At 43.7% G+C, this 18,794-nt stretch overlaps 1 protein-coding gene across 2 annotated transcripts in view; it reads left to right on the top strand.

Moving 5' to 3' along the window:
- LOC139447706 (flavin-containing monooxygenase 5-like) overlaps positions 1-18,794 on the top strand; it is a 25,013-nt gene extending 6,219 nt beyond the window's left edge. Inside the window, exons 2-10 of one of the 2 annotated variants that reach the window (XM_071229155.1) lie at positions 5,676-5,845; positions 8,876-9,037; positions 9,553-9,679; positions 10,804-10,974; positions 11,912-12,020; positions 12,488-12,637; positions 13,131-13,316; positions 13,656-13,789; positions 17,392-18,794. In XM_071229155.1, the coding sequence (XP_071085256.1) occupies positions 5,676-5,845; positions 8,876-9,037; positions 9,553-9,679; positions 10,804-10,974; positions 11,912-12,020; positions 12,488-12,637; positions 13,131-13,316; positions 13,656-13,789; positions 17,392-17,590 (1,408 nt within the window). In that variant the 3' untranslated portion in view covers positions 17,591-18,794. Of the gene's footprint in view, positions 1-5,580; positions 5,846-8,875; positions 9,038-9,552; positions 9,680-10,803; positions 10,975-11,911; positions 12,021-12,487; positions 12,638-13,130; positions 13,317-13,655; positions 13,790-17,391 lie in introns of both variants that reach the window. The other variant, XM_071229156.1, reaches the window with a different exon arrangement.

Below are 18,794 nucleotides of genomic sequence, written 5' to 3'. Positions count from 1 at the left end.
ATGGTTTTACGCCGTTTTTAAGCAATATTCCAGCAATATCACGGCGGGGGACACCAGAAATGGGCTTCACACATTGTACCCATGTCGGGAATCGAACCTGGGTCTTCAGCGTAACGAGCGAACGCTTTAACCACTAGGCTACCCAACCGCCCCTCGCGGATTAGATGAAGTAGCCTGGATTGCTATTACACTATAATAAAGAAGTTCTTATTCATGAACTTTTGCCTACTTTGTCATTCACAAACTTCTAAGAATTGCTTATCAAAAATTAATTCAGTTTGGTTCAAGTTGTCCACATAGCATACTATGTATCAGGCTACAGCTTAGGATGTATTTATTCAGTAATGTAAACAAAGCTTTGATTCTCTCCCTTTGTCCTGTTATCAGTGATATAAAGCCATAACTTTTGTCAAAACAATATTAACTTGAATTGGGAAGTAATTAATTCCATTTTGGGATTTTACCATCTTCCCAAAGCAAGAGCATTAAAGGGGCACTAATCTCTGGCTACTTCTCGGCTGTCTGACACTGGCCGCTGGGGCTCACAAGGTGCTCGAGTCCATTTGCTCGCTAACGCAACTGAGAGTGACAAGAGACCGTGCTACCGTCTGTAAAGACAGCGTAAATAAACTTAGAGGCAATGTTTGTTTTGCGCATTTTTTAACACTGATTGTGATCTATAAAGATTTCGACAAAGGCTGCATGTTGATTAATTTCTTAAGCCTATAGCAACAGACAAAAAGAACGGCGGAGCTCATCGGATGTCGTCATTTGAAAATACCCCAGATGGTTATAGTTAAATAATAAAAAGAAGTATCCATGCAGTGAAAGCATTTTCGGATTTCGGATTGCTTCGATAGTACGGTAACTACTCCTTTGTTGTCATCCACGTTTTCTGGTATAACCCTACACTTGTGTATTTGTCGTCATTCACTTGATGCTCAGTTAATGAATTTATTACGGGTATGATTAGTGGTAGTACCACTTAGATTACCTGATAAAGGTTCCCATTTGGCATTTATTGTGTCTGGGGTAATTATTCATTCTAAATCCAGGTTTGAAGTGAGGTGAAATGTGTGTTATGTAATATGCACGTGACAGCCCAGCAAGAGATGAATAATCAGTTGATTTACTTATTGGTAAATCAACAGATCGTTTCTAGTCATCAAAGGATTAACAGAAAATATGTTGATTGATTAATCACTGTTATCTTGCACAGTGGATATGTCAAAAGTAAGTGTTTACATGTGTAGGTTTACCAAAGAAAAGGGAATACACTCATATCATGGCGTGAAATGCTGATGTAAAAACAGCATACTTTTTTCAAGAGGATAACCGATGATTGATTGATTGCTCATTGTTATCTAACTCAATGGATCGTTTTAGGAACCGTGGAAGTTATGAAAATAGTTGTCATGTGGGCTTTCTCAGCCGACCTTTAAGACTTGACACCTATGTGAAACACCTGAAACAATCTAAGTGATCAGCTGAGAAACGAGCACGGGTTATAATATCCCCAAATGATATATATATTTTAAAATATTTGATTGTTACACGTGACATTGAATAAGTTTCTTTGTACAGCTGCAGACATGCGGGATATTGTTCCTTTATGTGGATATTCACGGATACATTCTTCAAACAAGGAAGCAACCTAAAATTATACATATAAATTTGGTAGGTTGTAATTAAGATATTTGCATTTGGTTTTCCTTCATTTGCTGTAGCATAGTCCTGCACCATGACCGTGGAATATATTTATTTTATGAAAAATATAATAATCTAGAAATGCATACAAAAGCAAGTCTAGCCAGCTCTAGCTAGCACTATGAAATCAGCATAGGGAGATTTATACTAATAATGTCATGATAATACAGATGGACATATTTTTCAGTCAATTTGTAAAATAACTGAATATTTAGACGTTTAATAAATTTCCAAAAGTGAAATTTTGCACATTTTTATTTTATAGATATAAACACGGTGAAATAAGCAATGCTCAGGTGAAATATTTTCTTTGTGTTCAAGTCAAAATAGTGTAAAGGAAAATCGAACAATTACAAAGCAAGAGACTTATCAAAACTTTGTCACCATTACCGATGCTACCCACAAAAAAACCTACATTTCCTTATTATTTCCAAAACTGTAATTCTTTTTGTTGATCAATGTGACCATACACCCTTATACTATCAATAAAAGTGACAAATGCGCTTACGAATTGCACAGTAGAGGTCGCGAACTAGTCTAGATTTCTGCTATATTATCTAGGTACTCACGAGGAAAAAACAATAACAAACGCAACAACCCGGGGAACTGCTCAGTGCCCCTTTAACTGACTATAAAAGTCCGGTTTCCACCCTTGCCGAACTGGACTTATATTGTCAGTTAACTCTCTTCCCTTGGGAAGATGGGATTTTGCTGACATTTGCTGCAGACGTGGGGCCGTCTGAGCAGGACTAGATAGATTTCTCCAATGCATAGAACCATGAGCTGAGTCACAAACTAACTTAATCGCTTGACACAAAGTCTTTTCTTTTTTTAAAACAGGTAGCTTATTGTTTAAAGCCTTATACCGAAGACCCGGGTTCGATACCCCTCATGTGTACAATGTGTAAAACCAATTTCTGGTATCCTTCAACGTTATATTGCTAAAAGCGAGTGCGGCGTTACACAACAAACGCTGAAACGAAAGTGGTCTTTGTCATGACACTGATTTTTATAGATTTTTTAAAGTGAGTGAGGGAGTGAAAGTTCAATGTTGCCTCAGTCATATAGCAATTGAAAATTTAAGAACTCTTGATAAAAATTAAATTGAAGAAAAAAGACAGGAAATAATAAACCCTAGGCCCATCCATTTTTTTTTCTAATTCCCCCAAATAAATGTGAATTAATCCCATGTTAATCCTGTCTCAGACAAATGCCATGTGAATGCTGTGTGTTCTTTTTCACCATGTTGAAATGCACGTACCATGTCTTAGGTACACTGATAACTCTCCTGTCGATATAGGCATATTTACTGACCTCATCGTCTTCAGTGATTCATGTAGATAGGGCCCGACCCAACACCCTTTGCTATAGCTGTTATGCATATCGTGTACAAGTGTCTCATCGTACCTTACATTAAAATATTAACTTTTGATTGGTTAAGGAGTGGGCAATTATTATCTCCACGGTTTGAAAAATGTGGGGATATTGCAATCACCATGTCCGTCTGTCTGTCGATCCGGGGTATAATTGGTCTTCAGCAACCCATGCTTGCCGTAAGGCGACTATGCTTGTCGTAAGAGGCGACTAACGGGATCGGATGGTCAGGTTCGCTGACTTGGTTGATGCATGTCAATCACTGGATTGTCTGGTCCAGACTCGATTATTTACAGACCGCCGTCATATAGGTTGAATATTGCTGAGTGCTGCGTTAAACAACAAACAACCAACCGTCTGTCTGTCAGCTGTTCGATTTCTGTTTCTGTCTCCAAACCTGTTGAATATTTCTTGTTGAAACTTGCTGTATAGATCAGTCTAGTGGGGAACTGTGTGCCTTTTGATGATTTAAGATTTTCATTTTAAATTATTGTATGTTTTAATGACAACAAGTTGGAATTTACTGAAAAAGAGGGTAGTGCTTGTTTCCGGAGGAGATCTCCTAAACCGTTGAATATTTCTAGATGAGACTTGCTATGGAGATGAGTCTAGGGGTGAACTGGTTGCATTTTGATGATTTGGGATTTTGAAAAATACTGAACAGCATTTTTTTTTCTCCACTGAACTGAAGGTATCCAATGGCAATGAACCGAAAGTGAGGCATAAGTACTCAAACTCTGTTTCTGAATTGCACCAGACCGGGAGGATATGTCATCTCCTGATGATTCTCGTTTTCAATGTAGTCCGCTGAAAAATCAATCGTAACACATCTAACTTGCTTATCTCGCATAAGTATCGTTGAGTCTGAAATAAACAGAAGTTGATCTGAATGCATTTGAGAAAAGGGAAGTAACTCAGTTCGTTTGCGTCGTCTGCTATGAATATTGCTAATTCGGTAAAACTGCGGATATAAATTCCTCACCTGTATGAATGAGTGTCGGTTATGTAAATTTGTCTTCAACCAAACCCTCAGGGACTCCCACACAGGGTTCTTCACACTATATACCCCTTGAGAATAGTTGACAACTTGTATGCACATATTTTATGACACTCATCCTCTTCTTACCTGACATTTCTACTCCATTGGGGGGCGCGGTTGGGTAGCCTAGTGGTTAAAGCATTCGCTCGTCACGCCGAAGACCCGGGTTCGATTCCCAACATGGGTACAATGTGTGAAGCCCATTTCTGGTGTCCCCCGCCGTGATATTGCTGGAATATTGCTAAAAGCGGCGTAAAACCATACACACACACTCACTCACTCTACTCCACTGGGACCTAGGTTAGGCTAGTTCTTCAGGACCCTATGATGACATTTTGTTAACATTTCCATTTACAAATCTACCAACTTGATTGAAAAGACACCATCATGAAATAAAGTCTGAGTTATTTATGTATGTTTCAATTGTCCATCTGCTGAACATCCAGAAAAGTAGAAAGACACAAGAAAGTGCAACCAAAATGCTCCTGTTACCATGGTTACTTTCTTAAAAGGATGACTGATGAAATGCTAAGATACCACAAGGACCTTATAAAGAGAACAAAAGTGGTATCTTTATAACGGTTACTGTAAAGAGAGTTATCCCCATCATTCAATTAAGCCGTCTTAGCACAGTTCAGTGTTCTCACTAAGATCGGGGGCACAGGTGGCCCAGTTGTCTAAGGCGCCGCGATTTGCTGTCCAGAGTCGCGTCCCTTGGGCATGCCAGAAACCTATGATTGTGGGTTTGAATCCCAGTTCGCCTCGATTATGTTTCTAGGTTTGTCAGCACCATACCCATGCTCATGGGTTTCACCAAAGTGGTAAATGTCTGAGACCTGCATCACTTCGGGTTTTCCTCCCACATTAAACTCCCACATGTCGCGATATAACTGGAATACTGTTAAAAGTGGCGATAAAACTCAACTCACTCACTCTCACTAAGATCACTTTGTGGAGTGGTGCCCAGCACAATGTAGCAGGTGTTTGTTCTCTGCATGCTGATAATGCTTGACGAATTCATGGAAGAAAATAGAAAAAATAACCAAAAAATGTTTTCAGGGATAACTTTAACTAAATTTCCCAAAATACTCACAAAGTTAATATGTTCCAAAAAAGATGGTGATGGTTTCTCCTTGTTTGAGCAATGTCTCAAATAATCGTTCGAACAGTGGAGGAGGTTTCTTGTTTGACAAATGTCCCAGCCGACATCTTTCATACTGGTAGTGTAGCGGCCATAAAATTTCCGAGTCCTGTGATGGGATTCGAATCACAGACCATCTGATCCGAGGTTGGATACCTTGTCCACATGACCACATGACCACAGAGGTTAACCCTGTGAGCAAGCTGACACGGTTAGGATGTCATCTGTGGGATGACTCCACGCCCTGCTGTAGTTGAGTCTCCCATCTGGGTCGATGTCCCAGCTAACATGCTTGACACTGGTAGTGTTCTTGTTGCAGCAATGTCTCCAAGTACAACTACAGCTTCTCTGACCTCCCCCTCCCCGATGACGTCCCAGCTAACATTCCTAACACCTGTAGTGTTCTTGTTGCAGCAATGTGTCCAAGTACAACTACAGCTTCTCTGACTTCCCCTTCCCCGACGATGTCCCAGACTACCCCCACAACATCGACATGGCCAAGTACATCGCCGACTACACCACCCATTTCAAGCTGGAAGACAACATCCAGTTTAATACGAAGGTCTTGTCTATGGAAAAGAAAGGTATGGCCCAGTGTGTGAGTGAGTGCTTGTGTAATGCCGCAATACGCCAGGGAAGTGATACTGGTTCAGGTTGGTGAATACCTACTGCGGATGATCTGGTCAAGGGCAAGGTCGTCAGTGTGGAGATGATGCCAGGCTTAGTTTTTGGTTGGTGGTTAGAGGTGAAGTAAATATACTGGTCAGAATTGGTGGTGTCCTGTACACGGTGGTTTGGACTTTGTTGTTTGGACTTTGTTGTTTGGACTTTGTTGTTTGGGTTTTTGGATACAAGGCGGGAAGTATCATCAATGTATGAATCACCACAGTCACAGTTAATCCTATAGATAACTCCTTTGGGGGGCCTCTGGTTGAAGAGGATATTAACTTGGAGGATGGTTCTAAGGGATGGGGAGCCAGTGAAGATGGTGTCGATGCCAACATGGTGCTTTCGTACTCTGCTGCTTGATGAGAGGCTTTGCCAATGAACGGTAGGGTGATTGTGATGGGGGTGGATTCTGGTCTGGTTGGTTTAGGTTTGGAATGGAGTGTGGTGGAGATGGGCCTCTTAACTAGCTTGGTGGGGTACTGGTTGAGATTCGTGAAGACGTGCTGAAGATGTTTTCAGTTTCTGATCAAGGTCAAGCTTGCTGGAGCAGATGTTCTTGGATCTCTTGGTCAGTGTGGAGATGATGCCAGACTTAGTTTTAGGGAGACGGTTAGAGATGAAGTAAATGTACTGGTCAGAATAGGTAGGCTTTGTGGTTTTGATCTTGTTGCTGGGGTCTCAAGTTAAAGGTCTTGACCTTGACCATGAACTTATACATCTGCGGCATGTATTCACCAACCTCACCGAGTATTCTACCAAGCTAGTCAAGAGGACCATCTCCAAAACACTCCAGTACCAAAACCCAAGCTGACCAAAAGAGAATCTGAACCCTAGATTGGCAAGACTTCAGATAAACAGATTACTTAAGCATCAAGTAGGCATTAGCACCATCTTCACTGGCTCCCCATCCCTAGAACCATCCTCCAAAATAATAGGCGTAACCCGCCTCCAACCAGCAACCCCCCAAAGGAGTACTTTAACTGTGACTGTGGTGACCTCCAGCCTAGTAGATCCCAGCATTAAAGAACACAAGACTTCAACAGCCAAAACAGACAGCAAAGGAGCTCTCAGACCACCAACAAAAGATCCCAAGCCATCGCATCCAGTTTCATAATGGCCAAATCCTCTTGACCAAGACTTCACAAAAAAAACAACTCTAGGAAGCTATAGAAATCTGCCGTCGCAAACCTTCGTTCACCAGAGATCAAGGGTATTACATCCTGGCTGCTGCTGAAGATCTAATAAAGCAATAGACTTTTGAATTAGTTCCTTATTAGCTTGTTCAACAAGTTAAGTAGTACCCAATCAGCCTGTTTAATTTGTTAATGCTTACTATGCATCTGGCTTCATTTCCTTGTGCTGGTTGTTATTCCAACTTACCGCCTCCGTGGTCTAGTGGTAGAGCGTCTGCCCGGAGAACCGAAGGTCCAGGGTTCGATCCCCGGCTGTGTCATACCTAAAGAGGTTAAAAGATGGTACTTGTTGTTACCCTGTCTGACGCTCGGCATTAAGGGGCTAAAACAAGGACTGGTTGGCTCGGAGTCAGTATACTGTGTCTGAGTGGAGTATTCATGTGGCATGGTATCTCAGTGGGCTAGCACTATCAATTGGCATCAGTCCGGACTAGTACAAGCAGCCACACACACACACGTGCATGCACGTTACAATATAAGTGCACTTATCTTGGACGCGACGTTAAAACCAATTTCACCTCACCTCACCTGTTATTCCAACTGTACATCTGGCTTCGTCCAGTCATCTGTGTTCTACCTGTTGTCTATAACCTGTTGTTTCCATGTTATTCTGCTGCTTATGCCAACAGGTCATGTACTATACCTCTCATTCCTTGGTTGTAGTCACTCAAGCTTTATAACGACATAAGAATTTACATTCTAAGTCAAACAGATACTCCAGTGATTGATATAATGAGCAATAACCAATGGCTTTGGAACACGATGACGTGTTAGCAACCATCAAGTGGCCTCACATGTTACGACCAGCAAATGTTGCTGGGGAGCTGTTCTAACCTGGAATCTAGTTGGAGAACAGAGAAATATAAGACACCATTATGTAACTGAAAAATTATTATGAATTATGATAATGTGAACAGGAAAGTTTTTATTCAAAATACTGATCTTACAGACTTGGGAAAATATCAGTATCTGAAAATTACAGGATATATACATATTGCTGAATAGTTACACCCTGGTATTGATACAGCTGTGTCAAAAGTTGGAATATTGCTGAGTGCGGCGTTAAACAACAAACCAATCAACCAACTCCAGGTTTATATAGAGTTATGAAAATGAACTGTTTCTTTGGTGGATTTATGCCGGCAAAGGATCAAAATGCCTTCATGCCGAATCATTTTCAAAATGCTCTAAATAACGTATTCGGGAAGTGCGAAAATATTTAGGATTTTATGATGTAACTTCGGCTAAGGTATTTAAGAAAAGTACCGATATGCCATCCCTGCATCGATGATGCTGTGCCAAAGGGGAAAACATAAATATAATCCAGAAAAATCACAACATTGATCATTGAAAGTCAATGTTTAGCGCTGTAGAAATTACCATTTATTAATATTATATAATGGGCGGTGGGGTGGCCTAGTGGTTAAAGCGTTTGCACGTCACGCCGAAGACCCGGTTTTGATTCCCCACATGGGTACAATGTTTGAAGCCCATTTCTGGTGTCCTCCGCCGTGATATTGCTGGAATATTGCTAAAAGCGGCATAAAACCATACTCACTCACTCACTCACCAATATTATATGATAATCTGATATAGATCTGAGCATACGCCAATATCTGCCCTATTTTGGGAATCCTTCATAGATCTGAGATTCCGCCACGGATCAGAATCCTACCTTTGATCTGAGACCTACATGTATATGTATCACTGAGCCTTGCCACCCTTGTAACGAAGCGGTGATGGTGTGTGCAGGTGATGAGTGGGTGGTGGAGACGTGTTCCGTGGAGGAAGATGGTAAGGCCGGCCTGGACACAAACATCAAGACAGTGTTCACGGCACCCTACCTGGCCGTCGCGAGTGGACATCACGCCAAGCCAACATGGGGCCGCTTCAAGGGGGAGGAAACATTCCCAGGTGAGACATGGATGTTTTATTGCCCAATGCATTTACCATGTTTACAGGGGAGTATGTTTGAGGGCTGGAATACAGAATACCGGATACCTGATACCTTCTCCCATATTCAAAAGGAATTCGCACATCTTTTCTTAGTAACACTTTCTACATTTTATACCGCCATTTTTAGCCTCCACGCTAAAATACCAGGGATTTGGGGGTCTTGCAATCATTGTAAGTGAAAGAATAATTCGAGGTTCATCGCCTTATTATAAAAATATGTGTTTATGATCATGAATCAATATAAAATAGTGATGATACCAGGTGTTCGCGAAAAGAGGAGCCTATCCTGCCCTACATGTCTCGTAATGGCATGCTTGATGAATCGTTCTGTACTTTATATCTTAATTATTCCTAGTTTGTAATAGTGTCGGGCATATTTTCCTGGTACCTGCCATAATACATGCAATACAGGCCCAGGTAGTTTGAAGAACAGTAGAACTTCCTGAGATTATGTCAGCTGTCTGGTGCTGCAGGGGAAAGGATTCACAGTGTGGACTTCAATGATGCTATCAGCAACGGCTACACCGGCAAGCGGGTCCTCATTGTCGGCATCGGCAACAGCGCCGTGGACGCTGCAGTCAACTGTGCCACAGTAGGAAGGTGAGACCTGTTGAGAAATTGCGTGCGTGCGTGCGTGCGTGCGTGCGTGCGTGCGTGCGTGCGGGTGTCAAGGAAATCTATGACCTATTAACGTGAAAACTCCTACATTGATTCTTTTCAAGCTTGGTAAAAGTCAGTGTTCCCGTTTACCGGTAATTACCAGTTTTTTACCGGTAAAATTAGGCTTGGACCGGTAATTCATGTTACTGCCAGTCCATGTGGACCGGCAAATATAGCATCTTATAAATCTTTATTGTTGAACAAAACATTGACGATATTCAAATAAGTATATATTTTGAACAAAGTCAAGTTGTCAGTTGAGTTCTTGGTTCCCCTTGTCTGTTTTTAGTGCTATTAAATAACATTTCGCTTTGCTTCAAGGTTAAATATATATTTGCAGTGATTTAGTCTTGAAATATTATACAAAAAGAGAGGGGAAAGAATTAAAACCAGGTGATTTTCATGAGTTTTTTCATTTGTTGAAAGTTTGTTGACAAAAATTAGGGGGACTGGTAATTTTTAGAGTTGCCAGTCGTGGTGGACTGGCAGTTTCAAAAGCCAGTGGGAACACTGAAAGTTTGATTTTAATATTTGGATTTTCTTAAAAAAATAGACATTTTTCACTTTTTTACTTCAACATTTGTACGACCTATGACTTGATGCCATTAGTATTTTATATTATTAACCAGCTAAAACGTTAAGGCATCCATATATCTCCAATATCAAAATTGTTCTTCAGCTGATGTTATGGTCGAGGTCAGGGGTATTAGAGAGAACATTCACTCCTTGCCTTATTGCTCATTTTTGTGTTATGAGTGAGTGAAGGGTTGGGTTTAACGCCGCTTTTAACAGTATTCCAGTTAATGTGGGAGGAAAACCCGAAGTGATGCAGGTCTCAGACGTTTACCACTTCGGTGAAACCCACGAGAACGGGTATGGTGCTGAAAAACCTAGAAACATGATCAGGGCGAACCGGGATTCGAACCCACAATCATAGGTTTCTGGCGTGCCCAAGGGACGAAACTCTGCACAGCGAATCGCGGCGCCTTAGACGACTGGGCCACCCATGCCCCCTTTTGTGTTATGAACATTCACTCCTGTTTTGGTGTCCCTCTGTGTTGCAGGTGTAAGTCGGTCTACATCAGCACCCGCTCTGGGTGTTGGGTCATCCCAAACTACATCTTCGGCTTTCCCACAGATCTTTATGCATGCAGAGCTTTTTTCTTGTTGCCATGGAGATGGGCAAATATGGTCCTGGAGACAGTTATTAAACTTGTGTCCGGCAACCCAAGAAAGTAAGTACTTGATGAAAATTGACAGTGCCCTTTTTTAGTTCTCTGGTTTCAGAGATAAATTGTGGGAACCTGCTATTTATATGGTATTTTTTCAGCTACAGATGCAAAACCAGTTATTTTTTTAATTAGAGCTGTAAGCCTAAATATTTTCTTTTAAAAACCCACCTTGCACCAGTGTTATTTTTGTGGAAGACAACAGCCTGAAGCAGAATTATATTTTTCAACATTTTCTTGGACAATGTCTCTTTATTTATAAAAATCCCTTGCTTCCGGAGAAAATGAAATGGTCTGTCCCTTAGGTACATTCAATATTGAATCAGATGTGTTGTGAAAGAAGCATTTTTAATAATTATTTTCATGTGTCATAGAATCATGTCTTGTGGCGTTTTGTAGCTGCTGCAGTATCCATGGAAACACAAAAGACTTACTGATTTCCAGATTTCTTTACAAATTTCAGTGCATTGTTTCATAAAGAAATACAAGTATGTTTTTCCAGCAAAGTGTCTTCTACCATGAATTCCATGACTCTTATTGGTGAATCAGAGGTTTCAAATCACAATAACCACCTCTGAAACGGCTGATGGCAGTCTGTGCCCAAAACTTGTCAGCCTACAAGCCGGAGCCTTTCTCTTGACATCATAGTCAGTAGATCTTTGATTAGCAAAGCTTACTTGACCGAAAGAAATTTTGCTAGACTCGGGTTATGAACTAGTGGCTAAAGTCACGGACTGTGATGGTCGCTGAAGAATATATTCCCAGTCATTGTCAGTAAGTTCCAAATTCCATTTCACCATTTATGTCTTAAGGTAGCTAGTACAAGAATACAGTATTTTTATCCCCTAACTGAAAGAAATCCATGCCAATGCTGTCTTCATTGTTGAAGTATGACTGTATAGTAAAACAGTGATGAATCCCTCATCTCGTGTGTATATTCCAGGTGGAACCTAAACCCGAAGATGAGAGCCATGCAGACCCAGCCGACAGTGAGCCCTACCCTTGTCCACCACATACAGAGGAAGGAGATCACCGTCGTGCCAAATATACTGGTAGGAGATGGCTAGCAGACAAGTGTACTGCCATCATATAGCTGGAATATTTGTGAGTGTGGCATTAAACAACTAACAAACAAACCAAGATTATTTTGGGGCAGTTGTCACATAGCTGCACTTTTACTAAAAATGGTGTTAAAAAACAAACAAAACTCTATCATGTTGTCACTGATAGCTTGTGCTGATACCCTGTGCTGGTTGAAGTAGGCAACATGGATCTGGTGGTCAGACTCGGTGACTTGGTTGATGGCATGAATCGTTTCTCACAGTATCATTCACAGCATTGTCTGGTCTAGACCTGATTATTTACAGGCCGCTGTCATTTAGCTGCAACATTGCTGAATGAGGTGTTACACAACGCACATACAAACAGAAAATTCAGTTTCACCAGAGAGTAACATTTCAAAAGTTTTGTTGCAGTAACAAATATCTGTCATTTTCATATTTCTAATTTCACATTTTAGAGAATTGAAGGCGAGAAAGTGTATTTTGTGAATGGGGAGTCTGCGGAGTTTGACAAGATCCTGTACTGCACGGGCTACAGCATCGACCTGCCGTACCTCCCTGACAGTGTGAAGGACAAGGTCGTCGTTGACAACAGCAACGAATTGAAGGTAAACTCTTTGCTTCTGCAGGGTTTACGTAGCCGTAGCCTTGCAAATAATACGGTTTACTCGCTTCTGCTAGGTTCGAGATAAGGCTTAGAAAAATAATTGTCTTGGTTCTCAGGGACTGTCCGCATCATCATAAAGTCTGCCACGTTTCATTTATATTTCCATTTTCAATTTAAAAAATGTTCACCACATTATTTGTGGGAGTTGTTTTCTAAATTTTTGAAGTCATGATTTAACACGAATCCAGACAATTATGAAGTTGTCAAAATTGTGAGGGGAACGTTTTCCTATTCATGTTTATACCAACTTACAGATGAAAGATTGCAATACATGAACCATAAATTGCAACACAAAAGTTAAGCCAGTACCCACAGCAGCTTTATAAAGTTTGAATACATTTGTCGTTGTTACCAGAATCCTGTCTCTCCCTTCATGTAAACAAGTTGCTCATTAATTTGATATGTTTGAGTAACCATACTTTCGTCCGTTTCAGTTGTTCAAGAACGTGTTCAGCCCCGATATCGGCAAGTCCCTGGCTTTCATCGGCTTTGTCCAACCGGCTTCTGGTGGGGTGCTGACGATGTCCGAGACACAAGCTCGCTGGTTCTCCGAGGTGATCAAGGGGCGGGTCAAGCTGCCCTCCAACTTTCAGATGGAGCAAGACATCACCAGAGAAAAGGTTTGGAATGTTCTTGAGTGAGTGAGTTGGGTTTAAAGCCTCTTTTAACAGTATTCCAGTTGGCTTAATATGGGAGGAAAGCCCGAAGGGATGCAGGTTTCAGATATTTATTACTTCGGTGAAACCCACGAGCACGGGTATGGTGCTAGAAACATAATCAGGGCAAACCGGGATTCAAACCCACAATCATAGGTTTCTGGCGTGCGCATGGGACGCAACTCACGACATCATAGACGACTGGGCCACCCGTGCCCCCTGAAAGTTCTTGAGAACTCAGAAGAGATATATGTCCTGCTTCACGAGGTGGATCTCTGACTTCTGACATGGTCTGTGTTTCAGAGGATATATTCTGAGAGATGGTACAAGACGGCGCGACACACCATCCAGAAGGACCCTATACTCTACAACGATGAGGTGGCCTCCTTCTTCGGGGCCAAGCCAGAAATATGGAGGCACCCACTCCTTGCATGGAGGTTAGTAGTGAGTGAGTGAGTGAGTGAGATTAGTGGTTGAGTGAGTGAGAGTGGTGGGTGAGTGAGTGGTGGGTAAGTGAGTGAGTGCTGAGTGTGAGTGGTTGTGTGAGATTAGTGGTTGAGTGAGTGAGAGTGGTGGGCGAGTGAGTGAGAGTGGTGGGTGAGTGAGTGAGAGTGGAGGGTGAGTGAGTGAGAGTGGAGGGTGAGTGAGTGAGAGTGGTGGTTGAGTGAGTGAGAGTGGTGGGCGAGTGAGTGAGAGTGGTGGGTGAGTGAGTGAGAGTGGAGGGTGAGTGAGTGAGAGTGGAGGGTGAGTGAGTGAGAGTGGTGGGTGAGTGACTGAGAGTGGTGGGCGAGTGAGTGAGAGTGGTGGGTGAGTGAGTGAGAGTGGAGGGTGAGTGAGTGAGAGTGGTGGGTGAGTGACTGAGAGTGGTGGGCGAGTGAGTGAGAGTGGTGGGTGAGTGAGTGAGAGTGGAGGGTGAGTGAGTGAGAGTGGTGGGTGAGTGAGTGAGAGTGGTGGGTGAGTCAGTGAGAGTGGAGGGTGAGTGACTGAGAGTGGTGGGTGAGTGAGTGAGAGTGGTGGGTGAGTGAGTGAGAGTGGTGAGTGAGTGAGAGTGGTGGGCGAGTGAGTGAGAGTGGAGGGCGAGTGAGTGAGTGAGTGAGAGTGGTGGGTGAGTGAGTGAGAGTGGTGGGTGAGTGAGTGAGAGTGGTGGGCGAGTGAGTGAGTGAGTGAGAGTGGTGGGTGAGTGAGTGAGAGTGGTGGGCGAGTGAGTGAGAGTGGTGAGTGAGTGAGAGTGGAGGGTGAGTGAGTGAGAGTGGTGAGTGAGTGAGAGTGGTGGGTGAGTGAGTGAGAGTGGTGGGTGAGTGAGTGAGAGTGGTGGGTGAGTGAGTGAGAGTGGTGGGTGAGTGAGTGAGAGTGGTGGGCGAGTGAGTGAGAGTGGAGGGTGAGTGAGTGAGAGTGGTGGGTGAGTGAGTGAGAGTGGTGGGCGAGTGAGTGAGAGTGGTGGGTGAGTGAGTGAGAGTGGTGGGCGAGTGAGTGAGAGTGGAGGGTGAGTGAGTGAGAGTGGTGGGTGAGTGAGTGAGAGTGGTGGGTGAGTGAGTGAGAGTGGTGGGTGAGTGAGTGAGAGTGGTGGGCGAGTGAGTGAGAGTGGAGGGTGAGTGAGTGAGAGTGGTGGGTGAGTGAGTGAGAGTGGTGGGTGAGTGAGTGAGAGTGGTGGGCGAGTGAGTGAGAGTGGTGGGTGAGTGAGTGAGAGTGGTGGGTGAGTGAGTGAGAGTGGTGGGTGAGTGAGTGAGAGTGGTGGGTGAGTGAGTGAGAGTGGAGGGTGAGTGAGTGAGAGTGGTGGGCGAGTGAGTGAGAGTGGAGGGTGAGTGAGTGAGAGTGGTGGGTGAGTGAGTGAGAGTGGTGGGTGAGTGACTGAGAGTGGTGGGTGAGTGAGTGAGAGTGGTGGGTGAGTGAGTGAGAGTGGAGGGTGAGTGAGTGAGAGTGGAGGGTGAGTGACTGAGAGTGGTGGGTGAGTGAGTGAGAGTGGTGGGCGAGTGAGTGAGAGTGGTGGGCGAGTGAGTGAGAGTGGAGGGTGAGTGAGTGAGAGTGGTGGGTGAGTGAGTTGGAGTGGAGGGTGAGTGAGTGGTGGGTAAGTGAGTGAGTGCTGAGTGTGAGTGGTTGTGTGAGATTAGTGGTTGAGTGAGTGAGAGTGGTGGGTGAGTGAGTGAGAGTGGTGGGTGAGTGAGTGAGAGTGGAGGGTGAGTGAGTGAGAGTGGTGGGTGAGTGAGTGAGAGTGGTGGGCGAGTGAGTGAGAGTGGTGGGTGAGTGAGTGAGAGTGGAGGGTGAGTGAGTGAGAGTGGTGGGTGAGTGAGTGAGAGTGGTGGGCGAGTGAGTGAGAGTGGTGGGTGAGTGAGTGAGAGTGGAGGGTGAGTGAGTGAGAGTGGTGGGTGAGTGAGTTGGAGTGGAGGGTGAGTGAGTGAGAGTGGAGGGTGAGTGAGTGAGAGTGGAGGGTGAGTGAGTGAGAGTGGTGGGTGAGTGAGTGAGTGAGTGAGTGAGTGAGAGTGGTGGGTGAGTGAGTGAGAGTGGTGGGTGAGTGAGTGAGAGTGTTGGGAGAGTGAGTGAGAGTGGTGGGTGAGTGAGTGAGAGTGGTGGGTGAGTGAGTGAGAGTGGAGGGTGAGTGAGTGAGAGTGGAGGGTGAGTGAGTGAGAGTGGTGGGTGAGTGAGTGAGAGTGGAGGGTGAGTGAGTGAGAGTGGTGGGTGAGTGAGTGAGAGTGGTGGGTGAGTGAGTGAGAGTGGTGGGAGAGTGAGTGAGAGTGGAGGGTGAGTGAGTGAGAGTGGTGGGTGAGTGAGTGAGAGTGGTGGGAGAGTGAGTGAGAGTGGAGGGTGAGTGAGTGAGAGTGGAGGGTGAGTGAGTGAGAGTGGTGGGTGAGTGAGTGAGAGTGGAGGGTGAGTGAGTGAGAGTGGTGGGAGAGTGAGTGAGAGTGGAGGGTGAGTGAGTGAGAGTGGAGGGTGAGTGAGTGAGAGTGGAGGGTGAGTGAGTGAGTGAGAGTGGTGGGTGAGTGAGTGAGTGAGTGAGAGTGGTGGGTGAGTGAGTGAGTGAGTGAGTGAGAGTGGTGGGTGAGTGAGTGAGAGTGCTGCGTGAGTGAGTGAGTGAGTAAGTGAAAGTGGTTGTGCGTGGTGCGTGGAGTGGGAGTGCTGGCTGAGTCTGTGAGTGAGTGAGTTGTCGGTGAGTGAGTTGGGTTTAACAACATTTTTAACAGCATTTCAGTTGATGCCATGACATGCCATGGCCTATGGGAGGAAAGCCCGTCTCCTACTTTGACGTTTCCCACTTTGTTGCAACCCACAAGCATGGGTGTGGTACTGACAAACCTCGAAACATAATCGGGGTGAACCGGGATTCGAATCCACTATCATAGGTTTCTGCGAATTGCGGTATCTTAGTGTAAATAATGAGTGAGTGAGAATGTTGGGTGGCTAGACTGGGTAGGGTCCAGATTAGCAAGTGAGTGAGTGCACTCTGCCTTGTGGAGTCCAACCTTCAGCATGATAAGGGCAGTGGGGTAGCCTAGTGGTTAAAGCATTCACTTGTCATGGTGAAGACCTGGGTTTGATTCCCCACATTGGTACAATGTGTGAGGCCCATTTCTGGTATCCCCCGCCATGATATTGCTGGAATATTGCAACATGGGGCATAAAACCACACTCTCTCACTCGTGAAAACCCAGGGTAGAATAAGTCTTCAGGAACCCACTCTTGCCATAAAAGGCGGCTATGCTTGTCATAAGAGGCAACTAACGGGATCGGGTGGTCAGGCTCGCTGACTTGGTTGATGCATGTCATCGTATCCCAATTGTGTGGATTGATGCTCATGATGTCAATCACTGGATTGTCTGGTCCAGACTCGATTATTGGCAGACGGCCATCATAAAGCTGGAATATTGCTGAGTGCGGCGTAAAACAACAAAAACTGACCCAGTATGATAAGGCTTTAATTACAGCCCCCAGATAAGTGGAAGAGATGGAAGATCATTTGATGAGATATGCATTACCTTAGGACGAAAGACAAATATCCTCTCGTTATTTATGTAAACGTGGTAACAGTGTTTCCTCATCTTTGTAGGTTGTTGTTCAGTTCATGCGGTGCCTCCCAGTGGCGTCTCCAGGGTCCCCACGCGTGGAGCGGGGCAGAGGAGTTGGTGCGGAAGACGCCCATGACCGACATGATGAACTTCACAGGCTTCGTCCTAGTGGTAGTCGTCGGTGTCTTCGTGTTGATGGCTCTCTGCTGCATGTGTAAAGTCACCGCCTTCCTCTTCTAAACAAACTCTGTTATAAATACAATATTGTGTCAGTCAGGATATGCTTTGAAACCTTGTTAAATCAAAGTCGCGAGGTGATCGTTGTCTGTGCCTGAATGTTTAAGTGTACAAGCCAGAACTTTAGTCTTTATCAGCAGGTATTGCCCTTAACATATACAGTATTATTAGCTGGGATAATAGTTTACCACCCTGAATTGACGTTTCTGTTTTTTCTAGCAAAGTTTGGCCAAAGGCTATTATTAGCTGAACTAATAGTCTACCACCCAGAATTGACTTTTCTGTCATATTTAGCCTTACATTAGACTATTATTAGCAGAGCTATTTGTCTTCCATCCAGATGGGTTTTTTTGTAATTTTTAGCAAAGTTTGGCCTTAACATGGGACTATTATTAGCTGAGCAGATTAAACATCCTACTTGAGTCAGGTTTTTAACAAGTGGCTGAGTTCATTGACTGCTATTGAATGTGTATTGAGAGAGCCATCACTGAACCAAGCGGAATACCATATGGTGCAGATACAAAATACTGCCGTAATTCTCATGTTACTTTGTGGTACAAATGATGAAGAGAAGATAGTGTTCACCACTCTTTATTGGCTGAGTCCTTCGTAACATTAAATATGTTCCGAAGATTAGTGCTCAGCAGCTAACTCTCTGCAACACAGAAATTCGCACACATTTGACCATCGCGGGTCACTCACGCTCATCGCTGGAGCTCTCAAAACACAACAGGGAGTCATCATTATTTTGGAAACACAATACATATACCAAAACGGCTTGATCAAACTGGCAAACTAAAATATGTTTTTCTTGGCATAAATGAAATTAAATATTAGTTATTTTACATTCAAATGTCATTTCAACCACTTTTATCATATATTGAGGTAGCGGAGTTTGAAGTAACAAGGTTTCTCTTAATTCAGTGAAGGAGTATTGTCTGCCAATATATTGCCAAATATTGCCTACTGAGTTACACAGTGTGAATCAGGATACATGGGCATTGGGGTATGTATCAAAATACGCTCAATGCTATGATTTATTGATTTTGTTTATTGAACCTGGGATTTAGAAGTGCTGGGCCAGTACCACTAGGCTAATACCACAAATGTATTTTACAATATTTTATATATAAATTTGACTCCTTAGGCTAAAAAAGAAAATAGTCTTGGTTCTCAGGCCCTGGTCACATTATCATAAAGTTTATTG

Source organism: Haliotis cracherodii, unplaced genomic scaffold (genome assembly GCF_022045235.1).
Source record: "Haliotis cracherodii isolate W230 unplaced genomic scaffold, xgHalCrac1.p SCAF_7, whole genome shotgun sequence".
NCBI classification, from domain to species: Eukaryota; Metazoa; Mollusca; class Gastropoda; order Lepetellida; family Haliotidae; genus Haliotis; species Haliotis cracherodii.
Note: the sequence above shows the minus strand (reverse complement) of the source record. Positions and strands in the feature narration are given on the sequence as shown.